General features: G+C 53.1%; 2 protein-coding genes across 7 annotated transcripts; both read left to right on the top strand.

The window, feature by feature from the left end:
• Positions 1-3,100: 3,100 nt before the first annotated feature.
• ASB18 (ankyrin repeat and SOCS box containing 18) lies at positions 3,101-16,864 on the top strand. Of its 6 annotated transcripts, XR_010431817.1 has the most exons (7): positions 3,102-3,287; positions 6,407-6,677; positions 7,600-7,867; positions 14,594-15,092; positions 15,681-15,794; positions 16,161-16,338; positions 16,447-16,534. XR_010431817.1 is itself a non-coding variant. In XM_064660282.1 (6 exons), exons 1-6 carry the CDS (start codon positions 3,243-3,245, stop codon positions 16,022-16,024), a joined length of 1,272 nt encoding a protein of 423 aa, XP_064516352.1. In that variant the 5' UTR covers positions 3,101-3,242; the 3' UTR covers positions 16,025-16,152. The 6 variants fall into 6 exon arrangements, 5 of the variants coding, with proteins under 5 accessions (XP_064516352.1, XP_064516349.1, XP_064516350.1 ...); XM_064660282.1 differs by lacking the exons at positions 16,161-16,338; positions 16,447-16,534 and adding an exon at positions 15,950-16,152 and having other exon boundaries at positions 3,101-3,287; XM_064660279.1 differs by lacking the exon at positions 16,161-16,338 and having other exon boundaries at positions 3,106-3,287; positions 16,450-16,864.
• A 7,900-nt stretch (positions 16,865-24,764) lies between these two features.
• GBX2 (gastrulation brain homeobox 2) lies at positions 24,765-26,439 on the top strand. Its single transcript, XM_064660276.1, has 2 exons — positions 24,765-25,418; positions 25,777-26,439. Exons 1-2 carry the CDS (start codon positions 24,908-24,910, stop codon positions 26,298-26,300), a joined length of 1,035 nt encoding a protein of 344 aa, XP_064516346.1. The 5' UTR covers positions 24,765-24,907; the 3' UTR covers positions 26,301-26,439.
• Positions 26,440-27,069: the final 630 nt, after the last annotated feature.

Genomic DNA, 27,069 nt, shown 5'->3' with positions numbered 1-27,069 from the left:
GCTTTCTAAGTAAAAATAACTCGAGATCAAACTCCAGGGAGAAAAACAAACAAAAACACACACACACAAAAAAAAAAAAAAAAAAAAAAAAAAAAAAAGGTAGAAGGGAAAGAGAATGGGCTGAAACAAAAGGAAAAAAGCGCCAAGAAAAACGATTTGGAGAGCAATGAAAATCTAGGCATCAGCCATTAAGACTGGATGGGCCAAGCCCCGGTGAAAGCCTGAGGAGAGGTTAAGGGCTGGGTCCTATCCTGTCCTCTCCGCAGGAGTGATTGGAGCTGTGAACAGGCCGGGAGATTAGCAGGAGACGGGAATCATGCAAACGAGCCTGCGGCCACCAAAGCCATTATCGCCACTTGGCACAAAGTTTGGGAAGTTACACCCATCATTGTTCTAATTAACGGTGCACTCAGGCGGCTCCATTCCAAATGCAGCCCCTCCGCTCCCAAAAACCCTCTTAGGCAGCGAAGGGATAACGAGCAGGGAGAAATGCTAAAATGCTTCGGGACAGCCTGACATTTGGGGACTCGGTGTGGTCTTTTCCAAGCCCGATGGAAGCCTGTGCTGGAGTGGTGTCTCCCCATGTTAACCTGAAAACACGCAGCGGGGAACAGCCCCTCCTCTGCCATTGGGGTGGGTTGGAGGGTCACGGGCGTGGACACACATGGCCCCAAAACCTCCCCAGTCCTTACAGTGTCCTTTCTGGCCCACTCAGAGCCCTAAAGCAGGGGCCTGCCCTGAGCCACCATTTCATTTTAGACTTTCAAAGCCATCCCAGCTCAGTCACCGCCACAAAGCTCTCAATTCTGGGATGTCTCTGACCTGCCGATGACATCCCACCCCCTGCAGGGACGTCCCGCTCCACCGGCTAACAGGGATAACAGGGACAGCCCCAGGTCCCGGCCCCCCTCTTTGGCTGCCAGAAGCACCCCCACTCCCAGAGCGGGGCTGAGCTCAGGGAGGGCAGGGCTGGCAGCGGGCGATGTGCTGACAGCTCAGCGGGGTGATGGATGGCCCAGGTGCCGCAGCCGGGCCCCGAGAACCGGCTGCCTCATCCCAACCTGTAATTTCCAAGGCGGTGTTTCCAGCCCGTGCCCCACAAGTGATGGGAAGAGGGGGCAGGAATGGGGGCAGAGCCGAGCAAACCAGATGGCTATGTCGTTGAGTGCAGCTGCACCAGGAGAGGTCGGAGCCTGAATGAGTCGGGCAGAGTCCCCACTAATTAACGCTGACACGCAAAGTTCGTATCTGTCCACTGCTGAGGAATAAATCAATCCCCCAGAAATGGATATGGGCAACAAGAGATAGCTGAGTTTGTTCTCCTGCATCCCAGAGGGCAAGTAATTATCTCCATAACTTTCCATAAATAACTTCCACAGCTACCTTACACTTTCAGGTGTCAAAAACTAATTATGCTCAGGAGCAAAACAGCACAGGACAGCAAGAAACCAAGTGAAAGGCTTGTTGAAGCCCGTGGTGCCATCCAGTTCCTCTGCTTCTACCTCCCACTGCGCTCACAGTGCTGGTCCTAGTGGAATTCTAGCCAGGGAATGGGGGGAATCTGCTTCAGTTTCAATCAATATGGGGAAAAGGACTGGGGTCTGAGTCCTGAGGTGCCCAGTGCTGTCTCCTCACCCTGTAATCATTTAGAAGACCCTTTTTAGCTGAGCGGCCTGAGAGTGGTGGCGGTGACACGTGGCACGTCACACCCTTGGTGTCTCCCATCCCAGGAGGGAATCCTGTGTTATGGACCCTGCAGGGAGCCTCTACTCCCTTCCACCTTCCCCCTCCGCTTTCTTCCTCTGCAATCACATTCTCTCTCCTCTTCCCCAGGACCACAGTCCCCCATGGGATGCCGTGGTGGGACCCACAGGTCACCTGGCAAGGGTGGGAGTCACCCCCTGCAGCAGCAGCTGTGGGAGAGCATCGACTGCAGCGCTGGCTAAATGGAGAGCAAACCCACAGCAGGGATGCTGAACCATCCCCTGTCTCAGTTCACCAACAGAAACACCCACACAGTCCTGCTAGCACTTTTTGGGGTGCTGAGGCCCTGGCCTAGGTTGCCCAGAGAAGCTGTGGCTGCCCCTGGATCCCTGGAAGAGTCCAAGGCCAGGTTGGACAGGGCTTGGAGCAACCTGGGCTAGTGGAAGGTGTCCCTGCCCGTGACAGGGGGTGAGACTGGATGGGCTTCCAGCCCAAACCATTCCAGGATTCTATGACATCTTCATGTCTGCACCCAGTCATGCCAGTCACCCAGAGCCTTTTGCAGCACAGTACCTTCTTTTACCAAAGGGGCACGAATATTTTAGGATAAAGGGAAAACAAACCCCACAACTTTTCCAGCCCCCGAAACAGCCACCTTATGTGTGAGTGCTAAAAATAACCGTCTCCCTGCTTTGAGCTGCTAATTAGCAAATGCCATCCCCTGGCCTCGTAATTTAAGGGAGGCACATGATGGAGGGTCAGTCCGAGCTGTTTTTCCAGGCTGGCACATAGGGTGACATTCCATGAGCACATAACTCAGCGGTTAAATAATTGGGAGGGCTCCCCTTTGCTTTAGAAGAGGATGTGCCCCAGGATTGAATTCCCAGGGCATAATTGACACAGCTGCAGCTCTTCAGCAGGGAGGTGGGGAGAAGGGAAGCCTTGTATTTTTAGTGAAGCTAAGGGCTATTTTTTTTTATTCCTATAATTGATGGGAAAGGAGGGGGAGGAAAACTGTGCATGGTTATGAGAACTGGAAAGAGTTTTGGGGCTTTTTTCATTGAATTATTTACATCTGACAAAGAAGGGCCACTATAAACTAGCGTAGCACAGACCTTTTCCATATTAGATAGAGCTGTTAAAGGGAAATGTTTAAATATTATCTAATTTCCCATAAAAACTGGACAAAATCAATGCAGCCTCGGGACAAGTTTATATTTCACCGGGCAGCAGTTTTCAAAGAAGAGCTGAGCAGCAGCAGCCCAGACATCTCTGCTCATGCAATTGCACCTGCAGAAGTATTTTTAGGGGAGGTACAAAGTGTGACTCCCCTTTCCCCAGGCACAGGGACGTGTGTCCTGGCAGTCCTTCATCCCATGGCCTGACCCACCCACATAACTGGGCAGTGCTGTCACATGGAGCCGGAAATATAAACGTGGGGACGAGTCAGGGGCAGGTTGGCTGTTTGCAAGGTGGCACCTGGCTCAGAGAGAGGAAACTGGACCTCACACCCAGACAGGGATGGTGATCCAGGGAGGATGAGCGAGCATCACCCAGGAGAGGCACCCTCACACCCCTCCCAGGTAGGCTTGGGCAGTGATGGCTCATCTTGTGGCATGGTGACATTGCCACCTGCCTGGACACCTCTCAGTCCCACAGCCACAGGGTGCCAGGGGGACACAGCCATCGCAAGGACCCCATCTGAATTATGGGGGGCAGGGGGTTATTAAGAAGGGGTACAAGCTTTAGGCTGAGGAGGCAGTGCCACAGGCTGCCAGCCTCAGGCTCCTGCACCACGCTGGAAATTTCCCTGGAAAAATCATACTGATGCCATTCCCCACTGCCAGAGGGCAGCTGTAAATGGAGGCAGTGATGCCAGGAGCTGTGCCCACCGGCACACCTGCACTCACTGCGTGGTTTAAGGCAGCCTTGTGGGTTTTTGGAACCAGCAGGGTCAGTCACTACAGGCTGAGATCTTCCTGGAGCAAGGACTAAGTGCAGTGGCAGCTGAGCCTGGGGAACAAGCTGGTGCTGAAGCCGTTTTGCTGCTGTGTATCGTGCTCTTGCATGTGCCAGGAATGAGCTTTCCTTGTAATGTGAAGCCAGCACAGACAATTTAAGTCATTATTAATAGATACACTTGATCTGAGGAAGGGAAATGCTTAATGTTTTGTTAAATGAGGTGTGCTCTGCAAACAGTGGAATACAGGGAGAAGGTTCAGATGCTCCCCCCGCATTCGAGATTAACGAGTGCAAGGCCACCACTAACAAAGTGCTCATCCTCACCCATATCTGGGGCTCTGAACTGTGCAGGAGCATCCCTTCTGAAGGAAGGACACAGCAGGATGATCCCAGGCTTAATTTGTTGCAGGGAAATGTTTAGATATTAAACATTTAATATCCTTTGACCCTCAGGAATGCTGCAAGCCCAGGTGACGTGCCCAAGGCTGTGCAGCTCACCAGTGGCAGGGGAAAGGCTTGAGGGCTTCCAGCCTTTCTCCACCACCCAAAATAGCTGCCTAAAGGCAACAAATAATTTATAAGCAGTTGAAACCCCTCCATTTTTCTTCTAAACCCCACCAGGGACCTTCTCCCCCAACTCCTGGCCAGCCCCAGGATGCCCCACAGTGTCCTGGGTGCCATCTCCTCTCTGCAGTAAATCACAGCTGCCTGTGCAGACATATTCCCCTTAAATCCACAGCAATATTGCTTCATCCTGACATCACTCTCCACTCCTGGGTGGAAACAGCACTTGGCTCAGCTGGCAGGAGCCCAGGCTCGTGAGGGTTTATGTGCCACTCAGCTCCAAGGGGACTTTTTTTCTCTACTCTTGCTGGCCCCGACTATTTTTAACCCCCTCCCTCAGCAACGCTGTTAATCCTGTCGTTACCCCGACCCAGGATGTGAGTGATATGTGTAAATCGATGCTGATTAAAGGGTTGGTAAGAAGGGCCACAGGGTGTTTCAGCACACTCTCAATGGCAGTTTAATGCCAGACACACACATACACACTTACCTAGCAAAATTAGCCCGGGTTTGACCGAGAAGGTCTGGACTCCCTGCTAAATATAGCCAGGGAGGCGATCCCTGCCGTGGGAGGGTGATCCTTTGGCATGAACAGGACATATGAAGGCAAGATTCCTCTTCATCACCTTGAAAATATTATAGGGTTGTTAGTCAGAGGAGAGGAAAAGCAAGGCAGGGCTGTGGAAACACAACCCAGGACAAGTTCCTGAGGAAAACGATCCCTGTCTGTGCCGCTCCCTGGGTCTCCAAACCTCCCACACCAGCTGAAGGACCCCGGGGGATAAAACATCCCAGAGGATGTCTTTCATACCAGAGCAATGACTCCAGGAGGTGGCTTAGCTAATACCAGAAGGGGGAATGGGCACAGAAAGGCTGGGTGTAGCAGAATAGCAACAAGTGGTACAGGCAGAGACAAAAATGAGGGAGTTTGAAGGCTACAAACCGACTGAGCTGTTGTGGACAGCCAGGTGGGAATGCCAGCCTTGAGATCAAGGGGAAGAGAGGAAAAAATAGGGAAGACCACTTAGGCTGATCTCAAATTAGCCCCCAATGCTGCTTCCTGTGAATAGGGACCTCAAGGCAGGGGGTTCTTCACCAAGAATCCCCAGTCAGACCCCTCTGGCTCAGCACAACCCCGTCCTGGATGGACACACTGTGGGGGTTTTGTGGCTCCACGCTCTTCCCACAGTCTCCAGAGCTGGAGATGGATATCACCACAGCCATGCCAGGGAAACCCCTAGAGAAACCTCAAGTGGCTCTGGCAGCAAGGGTATGCTGGCCTGGAGTTGGCACAGAGATGCTCAGGATCACCAGCAAGGTCCCAAACATTTCTTCCAGCCTCAGGCTGACTCCATATGGAGGGAACCACACAGCATTCCAGCAGTCCCTCCACCTCTGGTTTAATGTCTTCCCAAAATCTGCTTGGACCAGGTTTACTCTGCAGAGAGGTGGGTGGGAAGGCTGGGAAGGGGAGGTTGTGTCATCCAGAGCCTCCAAGTCACGAGATGCCAAGCTCTATTCTCGTCCCCACCATGGATTTCTCCTGTGACCTTGAGGGAAGGAGCCACAAGCTGCAGGCAGCAGGAGCTGGGAATGCTCTGCTGGCATCAAATGGCAGGAGAGTCTGGGTGCTTTCCCTCTCCTATACAAGGCACTGTCTGGGAGAGCAGCTTCCCCTACCAAAGCCCCAGGAGGATTTGTACCTTGCTGGTCTTTACATCCTTGCAATGACGCCCCAGAATTCCAGGCTGGGCCAGTAACATGTTGCTCAGATTTTTCCATATAGGAACCCCAAGACTGGAAAAGCATACGAGCACCTTAAAGAAAAATTAGGCAGAGAAAAAAAAACACTTCCCAGAGGTCAGAGGATGCAAGTAAGGTTATTTGGGGAGGGGCAGACAGCAATTGACTCAATTTCTTTGTTTGTTTTTTTACTTCCCTAAACACCAGGCACCCTTTTCCCGCATCCTGCAAATAAACAAGCAATTTAATCCAAAAGGTGCTGCTGCAGCAGGGCCTGGTGACCGCCTGACCCTCATTGTACCCCCTACCCATCAGCATCCCACCCTGCTGGAGTTATAAATATGACCCAATAGAACCTTAACTGGATTATAATTAGACAATGAGCCCGGGAGGACGGAAACAATGAACTATATAAGCCTGTCTATCCTCCCAGCCAGGACCTGCACACATGGGAAACAATGGAATGGGCGACTCACCAGGACCTGCAATAGGAAAGCTGCGGATTTCCTCCCAGTTGGATTCGGAGCATCCTTTAACAGCTCATGTTCCTGTCACCAGGTTTTACACAGCCCTGGTCACGGGAGACCTGAGGAGCCTCGAGGTCCTGACTGACCGATACCATCAAGATGTCAACCTGGTTTTTGAGATCAGTAAAAATGAGCTGGAGTGGCAGGTGAAAAGCCAAGCGTCTTATGGACTCTCAGGTACTTTTCCTTTAAAGGCCAGGCCAGAAAAAACTTTAAAATGGGTATTTACTAACCCTAAATAGAAGAGCTGCGGCACATTTAAGTGCCTTAAGTGTTCCTGAGGTGGCTGGTTTCTGGTTAGCTGGCTGTGCCTGCAATTTTAACCATAAATATTCATAATTTTTAATATTTCCTTCTCTTCCGCATATACTAACACACCAGAAGGGCAGGGAAGTGTAAAATCTGTGCATCCACATGATTTTTTCAGGTTGGGATTAGACACTCTGTGGCTTGGGAATGTTTGCAAGAGGGGTCACAGCCCAAATTCCTCATGGAGGGGCTCAGGGCTCAGGAAGAGCAGCCTGGTCCTGTGAGGGAGGAATAAGATATTCCCAGGTTAGTGGTACCTGGTGCCTTCCCCGCTGAGATGCTGCTCAAAGTCAGAGGTGCTCCCAGAGCACCATGCTCAGAAAATTACTGATGGTCCCAGAGGTCCTGGAGCTGCTGGGAAATGCAACACCTCACTCTAGCTGTGCCCAAACCCAACACATCCCATGCCCAGCCCTGCATCACCCTCCCAACATGCTCCCACCTGGCTTGGGTGCCTTCATTCCCAGCAAAGACAGCTTTTCTCTCCCTGGGGAATCGGTGAGCTGCCTTTTAGGCACACAGAGTGTCTCAGGCAGCTGGTTGCAGTCAGGGTGTTGGCTTACCCAGCCCATGCCCTATGAAATCCTGCTCCTGGACATGCACACACCCAGGGAATTTTGCTTCCTCTGGATCCTAGCAGTCCCCAGGTGTAGCGAGGCCCTCTGGAGCGTCCAAAGCTGCCCGGGAGCGGAGGGAACAGCAGGCAGAGCGGGGTGTGGAGCTGGCCCAGCCCCAGGGCTGGCGGGCAGGGGGTGGCAGCCTGCAGTGACCCCGGTCGGTGCCCCCACAGGGCTGTGGGCGCTGGAGCGGTGCTGGGAGCAGAGCACCCCGCTGTGCCTGGCCGCCCACCACGGCCACCCCGCCGCCCTGCGACACCTGCTCCGCCACCGCGCCCACCCAGACCTGGCCCCGGGCGCGCAGGGACCCCTGCACGAGGCCTGCCGGGGGGCACACACCGACTGCGTGGAGCTGCTGCTGGAGTACCGGGCGGACCCCAACCTGCGGAGCGAGGAGGGGCTGGCCCCACTGCACCTCTGCACCACCTGGGACTCCCTGGGGTAAGGAGCGGGGCTCCCATCAGCACCCCCCGCTGAGGCCGTGCCTGGAAATCCTCAAGGCCGAGTTGGACGGGGCTTGAAGCAACCTGGGCTGGTGGAAGGTGTCCCTGCCCATGGTGGGGGGTGGGACTGGATGAGCTTTAAGGTCCCTTCCAACCCAAAACCATTCTGGGACTCCATTCACACACCCCAGTGGTGTTTCCCATGAGGTGAAAGAAAGATGCCATGATCCATGCCAAGGCTTCCCACATGCTCCCACATGTTCCAGCTGTATCAGCAGAGACAAAAAAAGGACATTTTAGTGCCAGGCTTGTTGTACAGCCCAAGTCTCCTTCCCACGGACAGGAGCAACCCAGCCTCACGTGCCTTTTCTCCCTCCTCTGTCCTATTTGTCTTGCAATCAGTATGTTCCACATCCCAGGTCCAGCACACTCTCCCCAGGAGATGCTCAGGACAGTTCCAGTCATGGGGCACACATCATCCCAACCTCCTGTGCTTTTCCTTTTTTTTTTTATAAAGAGCTCGGTCACTTAATGTCCTGATGGAACTGCTTAGGGCCATGGTGAATTCCATCACCTGTCAGCTTCCATGAAAAGCCATCCTGGCTTCAGTCCTCTTCCTTCAATCCTTCAGGCAACAGATGGTGAAAGCAAAGTTCCCACTGCAGATCCAACACATCACGGACCAGGTCACAGGGAAAGTGCTCTGAAGAAGGAAAGCAGCCAGAGAGGGAAAGATCTGCAGATTTGCAGATGTAAATATCTTGGTCCCATCTTGTAAATAAGAGTCTCTGCAAGATGGCCAAAAATCAAGTACTAATCAAGTTTTGATTCAGCCAAAAATTTAGGGGTAAATCAAACACATCCTTGGTGTGATGAGGGTTGGAAGGAGAAGGATAGATAAGGGAGGATGCTACAAGAAGCCCTCATTGTTAATGAGGAGCTGGCTTTAATTCCTTCACCTGAGCTCCCTTTAGATCTTAAAGTTTCAGTCTCCAGACTCCAAGCCATCATAAATTTCCTGTGATTCCATGATTTTAGGCTTCCCCAGTCTGCTCTCCCCCTGAAGGGATGGGGCAACCAAACCAACTGGTGTGTGGAGAGGACCCCAGCGCCCACAGAGGTCCAGTTGTCCTGATTTTGGCCAGCTGATTCCAACCTTGGAAAAAAAAAATCTGTACCTCTATAAAAAATGAGCCACCAATTTGCATGTTCTGTTCCCCTAGAAGCTGGAGGGGGATGGCAGGTGAGGCAGCACATGGCAACACGGGGATCAGACAGAGCCAACGTGGAAACAGCTGAGTTATAAAGCCCTTGAATATTGGGGCTTTATAATGGAAATGCTGAGAGACCCTTAACTACGCCCGGCGCTACAGGGGCTTCTGCAATAACTAAGCCAACTCCCTTGAAAGATCAAAAATTAATAGACATTTCAGACAGGTTTTGAGGTTTCGACCACTGCTTTTCAGTCGCAAAGACTTTGCTAAAGTTAGAGACTGAGGAGGTCAAGCTTTAGGTAACACAAACATTTCCTCTTTGATTAGGGGGAGACTACTTTACCTCGCCTTCTTTTTTTTATTTTATTATTTTTTTCGTTGAGTAGTAGATTTTAGGTCATCCTTAATTTTTTACTGGCAATAAAGAGCAGGTCATTGACCTACATAGAGAGCTATTTTATTTTTCTCCCTCTCGATAACAATGGCCAGAACACCTATGTGCCAGGTTCTTCTGTATTCCCATATACTCGGCAATTCACCATGGGGGCAGGACTTAAAACCTTTGAGCCTCTCAGTGACTGGGATAAAAAAAATTATCTGGGCTTCCTTCCAGCCATTTGAGCTTCAGAATCCATGAGATTTCAACAAAAAGGATATCAGAGCTTTAATCTAGGAGCTTTTTGAAGAGATGGAAAAAAAAGTTCCAGTAAAGTTCAGTCTTACCTTCTTCACTTTAGGAGCTGTTCATGCCAACGTCGGCCTATTTAGTAGAGTTCCTCTCCTTGACCTCTTTTTTACAGCCGAGATAATTAACATGGTGGGGTAAGATGAGTCTCTAAATTCACTGCACTCTCTCCCCGGCGCTCTCCCTTTTCCCTCTTAAAGCTGGGATGATTAAAGGAGTCTGCCTTTATTGGCACCCCTAAAAAAAATAAAATAAAAATAATTGAGGGGGAGAGGAAGAGTCTCGGCGGTGCCAGGGAGGGAAGAGCAGGCGTGGGGTGGTGGGAAGCCATGTGGCAGGGATGCAGGATGTGACTCCCACCTCCCATCACGGTGCCCACTGAGGAAGGGATGCCAGACACCACCACGTCTGTGGGGTCCTCTTTCAGATCTGGGAGTCTCCCTGAACATCCCAGGTTTCCCGTGAGACCAGGGAGAGCCTACCTGGAGAGAAATCCAGCCTTCCACAGAGGGAAGAGGGCTCAGTCAAGCCAAGGCATGGGAAAAGATGTCACTCCTACCTCCAGGCAACCTGGGCTTAGGGCTGAGCATTCACTTCTTCAAGCTTTCACTCCACCCTGGGAGCTGAAACCAGAGTGATCTTCCTGCTCCAAGCCTCCAGCACTGAGGGATGGGGCATAAATGGTGGGATGAGTCCAGGCAGGAGGCCAGTCCAAGGGGCTCTATGCAAGGATTGATGGGGTAGGGAGCGAGCACAAGAGCTGCCAGAGACAGGGTGGGGTTTGCTTAGGGGGAGTGTTGGATGAGGGAAGCTCATCATGGGAGGAACTGGCAGCAAACGGGAGCCAAGCAGGAAAGCAGGTACCTAAAAAGGCAACATGGTCATGATAAGGCTCCCAGACACGAGGGAGGTGGGTACAGGCCTGGTGGACCAGGTCCATGGCACTCTCCAGCTATTCCAGCACCATCCTAGACCCACTGTTCCTTCTGGCTGCAGGAAATAAGCATTACTACAAATAAAAAAAAACACAGAAATTTGAAAAATCAGCATTTAGCATCATCTACAGCTAAACCTCATCCTCTGCTCTGTTCAGCCTTGCTAAAGACAAAACTCGAGCATTTGGAGCCATTGTTTTGGGAAGTCATCCTCCCACCAGGGAAAACCAGCTCCTTCCTGGGTCCTGAGCAAGAAATAAGGAGCCCAAAAGCAGGGGCAGGTCTGATCCTGCTCCCTGCAGGTGTGACAACACGAGGGTTCTTACAGACGAGCCTTGCTCCGACCCCGGGGAGAGGGGGAAAAACAAACTGGAGGCTTTTCCTTAAGAAAACTGGGCATCTGAGTGAGTTTTTGGGACAGGAATTTTCCTTCAGGCTCCGCTGCCCCAACCTCCTGCTCCTCCTGCTGGTCATTCGTAGCATCCCATTTAAAGCTAAATCCCACTTTCACAGCCTGGGTATTTTTCATCTCCACCTGAGCTACAGGTAGGAGCTCTATGGATGGGTGGAGAAGGAAAATCAAACCCAAATCATTTTCTCCCTTTTATTTGAGCCAGGAGCTCAGCACAAAGCAAATCAACGCCAGTCACCACGAGTGACTTGCCCAAGAAAAGAGACATTCAGATCTGTTACCCATCACCTGCAAATGAGTTGGGAAGGGTTTGGAAGTGAGTTTAAGTTAGTCATAATTAGGTACCAGGCTGGATGGAAAACAAGCTTGCTTGCTTTGCCACTGTGCCTCTGAACTTCTGCTGAGCTAAACCTAAAACCAGACTAAGTATATTCTTTCAGTATTCCCAGAAAATTGGAGAGGAGCCCTTAAAAAAACATCAAGACATTGCTAGGCCTTATCTAAAGGGATTTTAGTCTACTCTGATGGCAAAAAAACCCAAAGAAGTCAGAAATGCTGGTGAAGTGTTAGACCATCTGAATTCATGCAGAGAGATTTTAAAGGTTAAAAAGAGCATCCACCCAGAACCTGCTCATGCCCTGACATCCAAGCAGGAGCACCCTTTCCATCCACCAGAAGAGATCACCTCATATTTATAGTTCCTTACAAACATTCCCTCTTTGCTTAGGGAGGAGCATCCAGGGGGAAAATTCAAAATATAAACTGACTTGGGTTTCTTCCGACAAGTTGGACTTTGAACTTGATAACCAAAAAGAATAACCCCTCAGTTAAGCAGCACCTGGAAAGGATGGCATTTCCACAGAAGAACATTTGGGATGTCTAGCAGGAGGTCAAGAGGAATCAATCTCCCTGTATTGAATTCTCTGCAAGGGAAAACCCCACGGCACAGGGAGAATGCTGGGCTGGAGGGGCTGGATACAGCTCCTGGCTTTGCCAGTCCATGCTGTACCACCCTTCGCCTGGAAAATAAGGGCAGAAGAATATTCTGCTGTCTTACTCATGCAGGCGGAAATCTTCAGCCTGGGTACTCTCCAAAACCAGGGTGATGCTTATGCTCTGGGCACAACCACCTCCTTGCCTGGGAAGGAGCAGGGGTGCTTTAAGTGTGAGCTATTAAAAAAACATAGAACAAAAGGGGATTTTTCTCATGCACCTGGCAGCTGCATTTTTGCAGCCAAGTCAGAAATGTAGTTTTTTTCCATTTTTCCCTGCAGAACTATCCCTTATTTTTCCCTTGAATATATTATTTTTATTAGGTGCCATTATTAGGGTACCAGAGTTACCTGTGACATTAGGATTAAGCTAATCTGGAGAGGTCCCAAGAGAATCATTATAATTAGGGCTACAAATTCCCTGCTGACAAGGACGGACAAGACCAGTAAATGTGATGGAGTGACTGAGTGATTTGCTCTAATAACAGATCCCCACTGACAAAGTTGTAGCCACCAGCAGCAGACAGTAAGCCCCCAAAAAACCCTCAGTGAGACAAGCCATTGCTTGAGAAAGGGATTCAGCCTCCTATAGAGTAAAAAGGGAATTGTAAAGTAAGGATCTGGTGATTTTGGGGCTGGCACAACCCCACCTTGATCAGCTCACCCACAACCACATCCCCAGCAGAGCCCATCCACAGTGGATGCCTCTGGTGAGGACCAGCGAGGGCTGGCACATCTGGGAGCATTACACCTGCCCAGGCTGCAGGAGCAACCTGGCCCCACAGATCCTGCAGAAATTATTTTCCTGGCAAACTCAGGCTTGATAAGCACGAGAAAAGGAGCCCAAGGAGGTATTTGTAGACCCTGCACTGACAAGGACAGTGGATGTCTCACCAGCTCCCATCAAATCATGGGGGAGGTGATGCTGCAGGTCCACAAAGAGTCAAATGTATTATTATTATTATTATTATTATTATTATTATTATTGTTATTGCTATTGTTATTGTTATTATTATATCATTATTTTATTATTGTCATTGTCCCCACATATGGTAGCATTCATCTGTGCCAGGAAAAACAAGCAATATCCTGGCACTGTCCTTCCTCCCTGGGGCTCCTCTTCTTTCCCATCCCTGCTGCTGGAAGTATCAAGCTGGGACTTCCCTCCCCCCTCAACTACCCATCCTTTTGCTTCTGTGTCAGCCCAGAACTTCACTCAGGGCTCTGGTGACACCTGGGCTAAAAGAAAAGCTTATTAGAGGAAAATTAAAGAGACAGGGAGGGTTTAAAGGCCTGTGCTCCTCCCTAGACTCCAGCCAGCCACTGCTGAGGCTTCCCAAAGGATGGCTCTCCTCACCTCCCTGGCAGCATCTCTCGGGAAACACGAGCTCGCACGTATTCAAGGTCCAGCTTAGCTGGCACGTGCGTCTGCCCCCTCCAAAAATCCCCCCCTCTGTGCCACAGCAACGAGCTCAGCGCCGCGCGAGTGACCCCGGTTGCCGACAGCCCTGCCCGGGCGGTGACATTGAGCTGCGCCAGCCCCGGCGGCTCCCGGCAGGAGAGGGAGCAGTCACTTTGATTCATTCAGACTGCCCGATCACATCCGTTTACTCACACACACACCGAAAAAAAATAAAATAACCCCCCATCAGGGCATACCAGCCGTCTGTAACCCCCATCCACTGTCAGAAGGATGCAGGCAGAAGGCTCTGATGAGAACTGGTGTCCCCACTTTGCAGCAGCCACGACCCCTCTTTGCACCCAGGCATGGTGATGTTAGAGGGGGGATTGCTTGCCTTGATTTAGTCCTCCTGGGAACTGCAGGTGCTGCTGCTCCTTCATCACCGGGTGCCAAACAAGCCACCAAAACTCATTTCTGCGGAGTTAAACCATGTGCAAAGGTGTTTCTCTTCAGGATAGGCAGAAAACCAGGACCAGGACTTCAACTCCGTGATCCTTGTGGGTCCCTTACAACTCAGGATAGTCTGTGATTCTGTGAAACACAACCCTGCAGTCCTCTCTGGGGCAGGAGCCCAACACAAGTATTTGGATCCGTTAAAGGGAGGAGAATCCATTTTTATACCCAAGCAAGTGGGCTTAGGAGGGTGGGACCCTGGTGGGTCAGGGGGGGTCAAGGTGGTCAAGAATGGTCAAGGTGGTCAAAGATGGTCAAAGTGGTCAAGGATAGTCAATCTGGTCAAGGTGGCCAAGGACAGTCAAGGCGGTCAAGGACGACCATTCATGAATGATGCTGGCCAAGGGCAAGAGGGACACATTGCCCAAACCACCGTTGCCCCCACTGTGGAGGGCACCAGGACACAGCGTCACCCTCCCCAGCCTCTGCTGCTCCCTCCCAAAACCCTCGAGTGCCACAATGCCAGCTCTGGCACGGCCTCCACTCTCACCCCACACCGTCTCCCCTGTCACCCCTCATGGTTCCCGCTCCAGCCCACCCTGGCGGTGCCCCCTCAGCCCCCTCCGTGCAGGTGTGCCATGCTGCTGCTGAGACACGGGGCCGCCGTGGGCCTGCCGAGCACGGCGTGTGGGGAGACGGCTCTGCACGTGGCTGCCCGGCACGGCCTCAGCGACCACGCGCGGCTCTACCTGCGGCGCGGGGCCCGCGTGGACGCACGCAGCGCACGGGGGAAGACGGCCCTGGGCGTTCTCTGCGCCACGGCTCCCGGGGCCGGCCAGGATCACCTGGAGCTGTGCCGGCTGCTGGTGGCCCACGGCGCCCAGGTGGACGCGCGGGACGAGGCGCAGAGGAGCCCCCTGCATGAGGTGTGCGGGGCGGCCCACGCCAGCCTGGCGCGGTTCCTGCTGCTGCGCGGGGCCGACGTCAACGCCATCGACTACGACGGCCTGAGCCCGCTGGGCCTCGCCCTGCAGAGCACGGCCTCCAGGGCCCGGCGGCGGCCACACCTCACCGTCCAGCTGCTGCTCAACCACGGCTCCCAGAGGATATGGCCCCCTGCCTTCGTCAAGGTACCGGCCCCAAAACGGCCCCCGGGTATGTGGGATTTCCCTGTTGGGGTTGGGGTACTTTGGGAAGTAAAAGGATGGGGTGTGGGAGGATTTGGGAGGGCCTCCCAGTCCAGGCAGGGGAGTGGGCAGTGGTGCGTGGGCTGGTGGTGCTGCTGGGAATGATGGAAGTGAAACCTCGGCATGGCGTGGCAGTGGGTGGAGCAGGCAGGGCAAAGGGCAGGGTGGAGCCAGCACGGCTCTCAGGGGTCGGCAAGGAGGATGTTTTCCTGCCTGGGGAATATCAGAGACAGGCTTGATAGATCAGCCGCCTGTGCAGCCACTTCATGTCTCTGCATTCCATCGATTTTATATCAAACAATAAAGAAAATATTATCCTGGCTTGTCACGCACCAGCCAAAAATGCAAACAAGGGCTGCATGCAGAGGAACAAGTGCCTCAGCAAGGCAGGTCTTCCCACCACTTCACAAATGGGGAAAGATCTCCAAAATGTGCCAAGAGAAACCCTAACGCCACCTCATCCTGACATGGTGAATGTTCTCCCCTCTGGGATCTGCCTCTCTGTGTGACCCTCCCTTTGCCCATGGGTAGGTGCTGAGGTCCTGTGCGGCTGTGCCAGAGGTCATCGAAGTCCTCTTCAATTCCTACTCACAAATCCCTGTCTCCCAGGAGTGGGCCGAGGCCGTGCCAGAGGAGGTGTTCCAGGTGAGACAATGCTGGGCTTTGACAGGGATGGCTGAGGCCCAAGGAGGGGGGTTACCTACAGAGAGGGATTTTTTTCCCCACCCAAACTTCACTTGGATGGGGAAAAAAAGATTGGAATAGTCCCCAGAGCACCATGGCACACCTGATTCATCCAGGTTCGCTCCGTCAACATCAAAACCTGCATCCCTGCCCAGCCTGCAATAAAATCCACTCCCAGCATATGGAAGTGACCCTGGAGCCAGAGCACTGCCCAGCAGGAGCCCACAAGACTCATTTTGATTTGAAAAAGCTCGTTCCTGGACAAGCAACAGGTCTGGCCAGCCCGCTCTGGCACCATCCATGATGGTTTCCCTGTCTGAAAAACAGGGTCTCTTCTCCAAGGTCTCTTCTCATCCATTCCCGCCGGGATGATGCTGCCAGTGACCATGAGGGCACCCTCCCCACGAGGCCAGCTTTCTCCACGTGCTTCCACAGGGGAATTCCTCACCCAGCCCTTGCTTGCAGGGCCGTGTCAGTGCATGGACCCCTTAACACCCAGGCACACGTGGGTTCCTTACCTCCTTCCCTTCAGTCTTCATCCTAGAATATCTCCAGCTTGCTTAGTAATCAGGAAAAAGCTAAAGTGCTGCCCCTGTTCCCCCTCTCTTTGCAGCAGCACCGGCCGTTCTACAAGTCCCTGTTCCAGCTGGTGGGCGCCGTGCGGTGCCTGCAGCACTTGTGCTGCTCCGCCATCCGGGAGAACCTCGGCAGCAGGTGCCACAGCCTCATCCCTCTGCTGCCTGTGCCCCAGGCTCTGCGGGAATACCTGCTGCTGGAGCCCGAAGGAGTCGTGCTCTGAAGGACCAGATCCATGTCCAAGTGCAGCCCTGCCTTCCCCGCACGGAGCGAGGCAGCCTCCGTTCCTGTCAGCCGAGCCAGGGAGCGCCGCTTCCCGTGATACATGGCTGTTTTCCAGGGTTTTATAATGTAACTAAAATGTGCTTTCGCCTGTAACTTTGTATAGATTTTTTTCTCTAATTGTGCTTTAAATAGATTATAAAGAGTAATAAAATGATTAGTAGCTGTTGGGAGTCAGCTGCAGATATGAATAATGCTCATTATAGAGGATCCCTGCAAAGCAGGGGGGCTGCTCAGGTGTGCAAAGGCAAGCAGGTCACTCCCATCAGCCCACATGGGCATCAAATCCCCTTGGATAAACCTCACACAAGCAGCACTGGCAACAGAGGTGCAGCATGGAAGCCCTTAGCAGGATGCAATATCCAGGGGCATTAATATAGACCTTAAAATAGACAAAAAAAATCTATTTTTTTATGTAGAAGGCACGAAGAAAGTGCTGATTATTCCACACTGGAGGGAGTGACACAGCTCCCTGTATCTCCTGGCTTCCAACACTCCATAGAATGCACCAACACCTGCCATACCCACCATGCCTATCACTATCCCCAGGCTGGCACACGAAAGGGTTGGAAAACCCAGTGGCAGGAGTTTGGGCTTTCATTTCCCACAGCGACTCAGCCAAAGGCACCAGGAGGAGCAAGGATTTGTTTTTCCCAGACCCTCGGCCTCCCCAGATTAATTCCTGCTGAACCAAAGCATGTGCACCTGTGTGTCCCTTGGAAGAACAGCTGTGCTCATGCCAGCAGCTCTGCCACAGCACTCACCAAATCCTTCCACTGCTTAATTACACTCGTTTGGGGTTTTTTTGTATATATATAAATACCTCATTTTGCATGTGTGGCTGGACTGTGCAGCAGCACCTAACGCTATCGTGGCTTGTGGATGGGATGCAGGCGGCATCCCTGGCTCCCAGAGCTGCTGCCTGTGGAGTGTGGAAATGGGGAGGAAAAAGAAATTCCTCCCTGCTCCAGCTTCCACCTGCTGCTTCCACATCATCCCTCACCATTTCAGTTGTATATGGATGGGCAACTGCACTGCCAAGCCCACCCCATGTTCCCAGTCTTTGGTGCCCTGCCCTGGGAATGCCTGAGACCCCTTCAGACCTGGCACCTCGTGGCTTTAGTGGCTCTTTGACTTTATGGTTTGTTTTGGTGGCTGGAGCAGGGGATGAGAAGCGAAGGGGATTTAGGGGAAAAACCCATCCTGGGCGAGCTTGAACCAGCCCAATCTAAATTTTGGTGCCTCTTTCATCTTTTGTGCGGTGCCCGGAGCGGGAAGAATGACATGTTTTACATCCGTATCGGGCACTTTTGCATGGAGACAGAGTCCCACCGGGCGACCACATCCTCCCCCCAGAATCCCAAATCCCACCTCCCGCAGCCATGGCCTCGCTGCACAGCCGGTGAGGGGGGAAATGCACGTCCAGGGGAGGAAATGGAGCGGTTCTGGGGGCCGGAGGGGCCGCGGGAGGGGGACACGCGTGGGCCGGTGCGCGGCTCCCCGCGGCCCGCAGGGGGCGCGCTGGGCACGGCCGGCGGGGGGACCCCGGGCGGGACCCCCCAAAAACAGCCGGCAAAGCGGGGACGAGCGGGGGGAAACCTGCGGAAAACGGCTTTCGGGGGCTTAGGGGGCTTCTCGCCCTCGGTTTCAGCCGTTCTGCCGGCGGCGCGGGGAGCGCGGCGGTGGGGGATGCTCCGGGCGGGGTGATGGTGATGGTGAAGATGCTCCGGGTGGGATGGGGATGATGCTCCGGGTGGGATGATGCTCCAGGCTTGGGTTGATAAGTTTGGCGGGCGGGTAAAGAAGCGTTTGGCTATATATATATTTAAATATATATACACACACCAAATATATGGGGGGTTTATTTTATTTTTTTTCCCCTCCTGCCGGCGCCTTGTTTTGATGCAGATGTTACGAGGAAAGGATCGTTTTTATTATTTTTTTTTATTATTATTTTCCAGCAGCTAAAGACGGGAGGTCACATTAACTTCTAATACGGAGACACATAAAAATACGATTATGCCTGCTAAACAGAACACAGTAGGCTGCTAGTTAAGACAATGAGATTTCCAGGAAGCGATGCATAAATTCTTCAAAAAATGACACATTTTTCACGTTTCATTCCAATTAAATTACTGAGGCAGCTAACACAGTGCTGTGCACGCCATACATTTGGGGGAAATGAAGGCTTTTCTGGGTTTTTTTCTTTATTTTTCTTTCTTTTTTTTTTTTTTAAGTCTATCTGGATGTGCGTGTTTTATGAAAGACGTTTGATATTAAGCAGCTGTTAAGGAAAAAAATGTCAGAGACCTTCTCTCCTCGAGGATTTTTTTTTTTTGTGCGTGTGTGTGTGGTGGGGCTGCTCCTGCTCGTTTTCCCACTCTGCAGCATTAAACCACCGATGGTCCAGCTGCAGAATAATTTCCGAATAATGGAAATTTCCCGCCATGATGCACACACCTCTCTGTTTGCAAGGAGCTGGGGAGAATTAAGGAGTGATGCACACCCTCCCACCCCCCCCAAAAAAAGGTTTTGCCGTCCCGTCGGGTGTTCTTCCCCACAGTCGGGACCCTCTGGAGCAGGATCGAGCCCGCCCCGGGGATGCTGCGGGGATGGAGGGGGGGGTGGGTGAACCCAGTGGGAAGCCGGCTTGCCTCCCACAATCTGAAAACGGGCTCCTCAGGGTGATAATCAAACCCCGAAGTGGCCCCGGTAATGAAACAGCGTTTGGGGTTTTTTTGTTTGTTTGTTTGTTTGTTTGGTTTGGTTTTTTTGGTTTTTGTTTTGTTTTGGTTTTGGTTTGGTTTTGGGGGGGTTTTTTGTTCGTTTTTTTTGTTTGTTTGTTTGTTTTTTATTTTTTTTTTTTTTTTTTTTTTAAAGCAGGCTGCACTGGGTGATCCGCAAAGCAATACAAATCAGAAATGAGATTTTTGAAGTCCTAATGAACCTGATTGCAGGAACATTTATAATCCCCCATGGCTTTAAATGAAATCAGATATAATCAGGAGCTATGGGGAAAGGGAGTGTTTACAGGCAGAGATTGGGAAGTGCTGCTGTATTAGTAAAGATGCTATTCCTTCTATTGATGTCTAAAATGATGGATAATGTGAGAATGGCAAATATACTATTTGTCTAATGGCTCTGCAATTAAATTCCCCTGTAAATGACCCATGCCTCATTTCATCCTAATCTATGGAATTTTGATTGAATTCGTCAGCTCTAATTGAAAAATACTGCACTTTAATGTCTGCAGTGCAGTTTCAGGACCGCGCTGGTTTTAATGAGACGGTGGCCCTCTGACCTGGGAATATTTTAGACTTTTATTCGGGATTTTTTTTTTTTTAAACTGCCGGATTTCTCAACTCGATTCCACGAAAAGCCGGGAATGAGAGCGCGTGGGGTTTGCCACCACTAATCTCTCCGTAGCCATGCATTTGATTAAGGTCTCCTTTAAGGCTCTTAAAATATTTGGACTCCGGTTATTTAAATATGTATCCATTTAAAATAATTTTTAAAATAGCCTACTTCCCCTTATCCGAACGAATTTTGGGATATGAGCCGGGATTATGGAAGTCAAAATTTTTCTCTTTTTTTTTTTCTTCCTTTTTTTTTTTCTTCTTTCTACCTGCACGGTGTTATTTTTACCCTCTTATCCTATTTTTTTTTTTTACCCGAAAATCCCGAGCGCCTTCGAGTTTGTTTTTTTTTAAAAAAAAAAAAAGGAAGCAAGGGAAAAAGGAGGGGGGAATGAAAAGGAAAAAAAGGAGGGAAAAAGAGGAGGAGGGGGGGAAAGAGGGAAAAAGAGGGGGGGGAAAAGGGAGAAAAAACACATAGAAAAAAATAAACCGACAATAAGAAGCGGCACATCCCCGGTGCTGGGGGGAAGTTGTGGGAGAACCCCCAAGGATGGGAACCCCTCCCCTCCGGATCCGCGACCGAGCCGCGGTGCGGGGACCCTGCGGGGGCGGGGGGGCTGGCAAGAGTTCAAATGGGAACACGCGAAGGAGTTAATGGGATTAAGCGACGAATGAGGGGTTTGGGGATTGTTTTTTGTTTTGGTTTGCCTTTTTTTCCCCCGCTTGGGAAGCGGAGGGGGAGGCGGGAGGGGGTTCCCAGCGGGCACGCGTGGGGCGGGGGTCTCATCCCGCGGCGGGCACGCTTCCATGCGCATCCCTATTCCCACAGCCAAGGGGCAAATCCTGCCCTCCCGCGTCTCCGTCCCTCTTACTCCCAGCTCCCGCAGCCCAAAACCGCTGAAATGAACCCTGAGCCACGCACAAAAACGCATCCCCCTTCCCCGCAGAGATGACGGGGGGGTAGGATGGAGAGCCCTGGCTGCATCCCTAATTCAGTGCTCACACCTAATCCCTGCATCGTTAAATATACACGGATTTTTTGGGGGTAGTTCTGCTCACGGTCTCCCCTCTTGCTCAGCTCCCTTTCCCAGGGAAAAAAAATCACTTCAAAAGCTCAGCGGGGTGAGATGATTTTGGTGACATTTCCCACGCAATTAAAATTTCCCCAGCGGATGCAAGAATTAGCTCGGCAGAGCCTTTGCAAGCCTGAGTTTTGGCTTTGATAAAGTCACTGGTATTAACATCTGCTGGAAAACAGAGCTGCCCCCCATCCCTCCTCACTGACCTCGGGCACCAGCAGCAGCACAGACCCTCCTCCAAATAATGCTCCTCGCCAGCACAGCCCCCCAAAGCCCCATGGGAGGACACCATCCCATGTGGTCCATGGAACCCCCCAGCACAGCTCCCTGCCAACAGCCTGGAGGTGCCCAAAGGGCTGGGAGCAGCCATTGGCTCCCCAGCCCAGGTGGAGGGATGCTCTGACCTCTGCCACCCTATGGATTCCCACGTGGAAGGGCTCAAGCACATCCCACTCCTCCTCTTCCTTCATGGCTCCCTTCTTTCACTTCACTCCAAAAAGCTGCACCCCCTCCCCACCCCGATTTGGGGGTTTATTTAGCCCACGCTCTTTCCCCCCAGCCAAGAGACCACGAGAGTCACAGACACTCCCCCAAAATCTGCCCAGTTCAAAGATGCCTCCACGTATCTGCTGCTCCTCTCCTGAGAAGGTTTTTGGGACAAAACCTGCTGGAAGGCACCTGCTCTTCAGCATTCCCTAATCCAGGTGACTCGGGAGCCTCCTGCAGCAGCATTTGAGTGCCACATTTCAAGCTGGGTCCATGTGGGACCTGCTTTGCACCCACACCACGGCCCAGCCAGGCTGCCCAGGGGGAAAAGGGGCTCCTCCCCAGCCAAGCATGACCCTCCAAAGTATTGATTTAGATTTAGACCCCTTGGGAAAGGCTCCCGGCGTGTCCCCGTGGCAGCAGGGGTCTCTCCGGGGGCTCCCCTGCCTGCTCTGCCCTGCCCCTTGCCTCCCTCATGCCTGCTACACTTCCCAGGCACAATCACGCTCCGATTGCTCCTCCGACAATCAGAGATCGCCGACGTTTTTCTCCGGGAGAAAAATCAGCTAATTATGTGCCGAACAAAAAGCCTATTCTTGCCCGAAATAATGCTCCCGTCTTGCAAAGGCACTTGTTTGTGGGCAAATTTTGAAGGGGGCTGACAATACAAACAGCTGCAGGAGCTGGGTGTTGGTACACATTTCCATGCCCTGCCGGATTACCGTGCCTAATTATCTCTCCCCTTTCCGCAATCTAACGTGGGTTCCTGAAAAGAGATGATTTTTTTTCCCCCCTCTCTCACTCGCTTTTCTATTCCAACGAAAGCTTTGCTTCTCCACACGGCTTTCCAGCCCGCTCGGGTTGGTTTGGGAATGAGCAGGGATGCTGCTGATTTGGGGGGCTGGAGAATTTAGCTCAGCTCCATCCATGGTGGATGGAAGGAGAGGGAGGCAGGAGAGGGCTGTGATCGGGTGATGCCTGATGGATCCCAAGGAGGGGGAAAAGGGAAAAACACGGGAGAGAAACAACCACACGCGCGGCTCCGAGGCATCCACAGGGGAGATCCAGCCATGATGGGAAAAACCCCGAGCGCTGCACTGCTGCACATATGGTGGCCTCTGAGAGGGGAGTCTGGACATATGGAAATGAGCTGGATAAGTAAACTTCTCCCAGTCCCTTAAAGTCAGAGACGGGCCCCAAAAGTGTTTGCGCACACACCACACAACCCCCTCATCCCCAGCAGCAGCTGCTTCCGTGGCCATCCACCCTGTCCCACGTGCCATACCTCTGGGAAAATTGGTTTCTCCGGCAGAAGTGCAGCACTGGGGAAGAGGGAACCCCAGAATTCATGCCAGGGGGACCGACAGGGCTCGGAACCCCAAAAGCTACACCGAGACAGGGAAGGGGAGCCACAGGCAGGACTGGCCGGCACAACTGCGCCGAGGCCCAAAAGCAATAACCCCCCTCTAATAGTTTTGCCAAGAAAAGAACGCTTTCAGATGTTGGCTGGAGATGTGGAGGGATAAACTGACTCAGATATCCGGGCATGGGTCGGGGGGCAGCCCCAGCCCCCCGTTTCAGGAAGCCAGCGAGCTTCAGTGGCGGGAATGAGCAGGGAAAGGGGTTTTTGGGAGGACTGCAAATGCCACTTGCTAAGGGCTGGCAGGGAGGTTGTGATACCCCTGCTAGGACAAACCACAAAGGGAACTTCTCGGGGGGGGGTGGGGGGGTGGGTGTAGAAGCTCGAGGGGGGTGTCCTTTGGGATGCACAGCTGTGCCAGTGCTGGAGGGATCACTCTCACCGTGTGTGCCTCTGAGCTTTTGATCGCCTGGAGGGGTAGGATTTGGGGGACAGAGGATGGTTGTCCCAATCCTTAGCACCCACCAGCCACTGCCATGGGCAGGTCACCTTCCTCCTGCAGTGCGCAGTGCCCAGCCTGACATCTTCCATCCTCCCCTGGAAAACAGGAGCATCCATTAGCTAGAAAGGAGCTGTGTATCAGTAAGAGCTTCCCAAGCGGACAGGCCAGGCAGGACAGGGATCGCCTGTTGGCCCTTGGTTTTGGGGGAGCCACCCCTCTGCCAAAAGCCACTTTAAGTCAGGGCTTGTCTGCAGAACCCCCCCAAAGCCAAGCCCAGGGGCAAAGCCAGCACCATTGTCCCAGGAAGACTTCAACTTCCCAGAGGCAGGAGGGATCCCACCCCCAGCCAACTCCCCTCCTTTCTCTTTTTTTTTCTCCCCCTCCCTTTTTTTTTTTGCGTTTAATTTTATTTTCCAAACCACTTGATCTTTGCTTGGGAACCTCTATTAATTGCCTGGGTTTGCCTCTTAGCCTGGTCCCTTTATCATTATTTATGGTCTTTGAAATTGTGTAAAGTTCCCTTGACGTTCAATTTACAAGTTTGGGGGCTTTTTTTTTTTTCCTTTCCCCCCCCCTTTTTTTTTTTTGTCCCAGCTTTTGTCCTCGCCAAAGACGTCGTGTTGGAAAAGGCTTTGAGCCGGCCGACATGAGAAGCTCGCCGGAGAAAAGGGAGCAGCCCTCCATCGCTTTTAATTCCGCCGTGTTGCTGAATGGCTCTTTTACATAATTGCAGAAGCAATTTCAAAGCCAAGCCAGGGGCTGACTTTACCCAGAACCACATGGAGCCTATTTGGGGGCTTTTCAAAAAAAAAAAAAAAATAAAAAGAAGGGGGGAAAAAAAGGAGTGGGGGGAGCGTGAATTGGAAAAAAAAAAAAAAAAAAAAAAAAAGAAAAAAAGATGTTTTTTCGGGGGAAAAAAAGATAAAAAAGGGAGGGTTTACTGCTGTGGAGGCACCAAAGTGGTGCGAGTGACGGGGAATGTCCCACGGCCCGAGGACCCGCGCTGGTCCCGCCCGGGCCGCCCCGTCCGGGCCAAGTGAATGGGCCGGGGGGGGCGGGGGCGGGACGAGGGGCGGGGCCTCCCCTGCCGGCCCCGCCCCCTCCGCCCTCTCCGCCAATGGCGAGCTGCGGCGGCGGCCACGTGGGGCGGGCCGGGTTCCCAGGCGGCCAAAATGTGAATGGGCCGCGCCGCGCGGGCGGGCAGAGCGCGGCGGCTCCGCGGGGCGCGGGCGCGGCGGGCGGGGCGGCCCCGGAGCGCGGGCGGCCCCGGCTGTGGGGCTGTCGGGCTGTGGGGCTGTGGGGCTGTCGGGCCGCGGCCCCGCTCCGCCCCGGCTCGGCCCCGCGCCGAGCGGGACGCGCACGCCGAGGAGGAGGAGGAGGAGGAGGAGGAGGAAGGTGATCGCTCGCCCGCTCGCTCCTGCCGCCGCTCCGGCATGAGCGCGGCTTTCCAGCCCTCGCTGATGATGATGCAGCGCCCGCTGGGAAGCAGCACGGCCTTCAGCATCGACTCGCTCATCGGTAGCCCCCCGCCGCCCGCCCCCGGCCACTTCGTCTACACCGGCTACCCCATGTTCATGCCCTACCGGCCCGTGGTGCTGCCGCCGCCGCCGCCGCCGCCGCCGGCGCTGCCGCAGGGCGCTCTGCAGCCCGCGCTGCCCCCCGCGCACCCCCACCACCACCAGCTGCCCAGCCTGCCCACCGGCTTCTGCTCCAGCCTGGCCCAGGGCATGGCCCTCACCTCCACCCTCATGGCCACGCTGCCCGGCACCTTCCCCGCCTCCCCGCAGCACCAGGAGGCCGCCAGGAAGTTCGCACCCCCGGGGAACTTCGAGAAAGCCGAAGGGATACCCCCGGACGGCGGCGGCGACGATGGCAAAGCCTTCCTGGGGAAGGACGGAGCCCTCCTGCCCTTCCCCGCCGCCGACGCCGTCCAGGCTTCCCTCGGTGAGTGAGCGCCGATGCCGGCGGGGGGGAATGGGGGACCCGCTGCCCGCTCAGCGCATCACCCCGGCGGGGCGGGCTGGAGAGGCTGGGGGACAGGAGGGACCCCCGGGAGGAGACAGGGCTGGCCCCGGGGGGCCGCTGGGCCGAGGAGAAGGGAGGAGGAGAAGGGAGGTTCGAGCTCCTGCCGCTCGAAAAACTATCAATAGAATAAAACCCGACCGAAAGATCCGCGGGGGGGGGGGGATGGAAATTCCCAAAGCCATCAATTTTCGGGGATGGAGCTGCAGGGCGGGGGGGCGCGGTGGCCGCGGCACGGAGGGTACCCGGTGCTAACGAAAGGCCTCTGCTTCGCTTCCAGCCGGGGCTCTCCGGGGCCAGGGCAAGGAGGACCCCAAAGCAGAAGAGGATGCGAAAGGCAAGGAGGAAAGTTTCTCCATGGACAGCGATCTAGACTATAGCTCGGACGACAACATCACCGGCCAGGTGGCTCACAAGGAAGAGGACTCTGGCAATGTGCTGGAGGAAAACACCCAGAACCCCCCCAATTCCACCAACACCACATCCACGGGCAAAAACCGGCGGAGGCGAACAGCCTTCACTAGCGAGCAGCTGCTGGAGCTGGAAAAGGAGTTTCACTGCAAAAAGTACCTGTCCCTGACGGAGAGGTCCCAGATCGCTCACGCCCTCAAACTCAGCGAGGTGCAGGTGAAAATCTGGTTCCAGAACAGACGGGCAAAATGGAAACGGGTCAAGGCGGGCAATGCCAACTCCAAGACAGGGGAACCTTCCCGAAACCCTAAGATCGTGGTCCCCATCCCGGTGCACGTCAGCAGGTTTGCGATCAGGAGTCAGCATCAGCAACTGGAGCAAGCCCGACCCTGATCTCTCCCTACGCTCAGAGCCACAAGTTTTTAAGGGAAAAGTTTCCAAATCGGGGTTTAAAAGCAGCCCACCCGAACAAAAATAAAAATAAGAGAAGCAAAAAAAATAAAAAAATCAAACCCTTAAATAAACAAAAAAACCAGCCAACAAGAGAAAAACCCCAGGCGAGCGCTTGGCAAATCCTTGCCACGAGTGAATTATAAAGCGAAACTTTCCACTTACCGAGTCCAAGCGAGAGTCTGCGAGGGAAGGAGGCTTGGAAACTGTTTTGGTTCGGAGCAGGAATATCAAACGCCGGAAGAGACACACACACAGATATTTATTATCCCGCTGCCTCGCTCTGGACCCGCTCACGCTGCCTCGGCTGCGGTCGGGACCGTGGATGTGGTGTGGTGTCGGCGCTGGATCCCCCTCGCCAGAGCATCCGCAGCGAAACCCGCAGCGGCTTTAGCCATCTTTTGGGTTGTCTTTCTTATCGGGGGCGAAAGGTAAAAAATACAAAAGACAAGAGAACAGAACAAAACAAACAAAACAAAACAAAAAAAACCACGGAAAGAAAACCAAGAGTTTCATTTCATGCCTTTTTTATTGTTTAGTTTTGTTGCCGATGGCTGAGTGGCAGGCACTGGGGGACGAGTTTTGAAATCTATTTTTTGCCTGGCTTTCTGTCGATTTGGTTTGCCTATTCTACCAAGCCATGTTTAAAAGAAAGAGAGAGAGAGAGAAAGAGAGGGAGGGGGGATAAAAAAGGCAAAAAAAAAAAAAAAAG

Source organism: Pseudopipra pipra, chromosome 7 (genome assembly GCF_036250125.1).
Source record: "Pseudopipra pipra isolate bDixPip1 chromosome 7, bDixPip1.hap1, whole genome shotgun sequence".
NCBI classification, from domain to species: Eukaryota; Metazoa; Chordata; class Aves; order Passeriformes; family Pipridae; genus Pseudopipra; species Pseudopipra pipra.
Note: the sequence above shows the minus strand (reverse complement) of the source record. Positions and strands in the feature narration are given on the sequence as shown.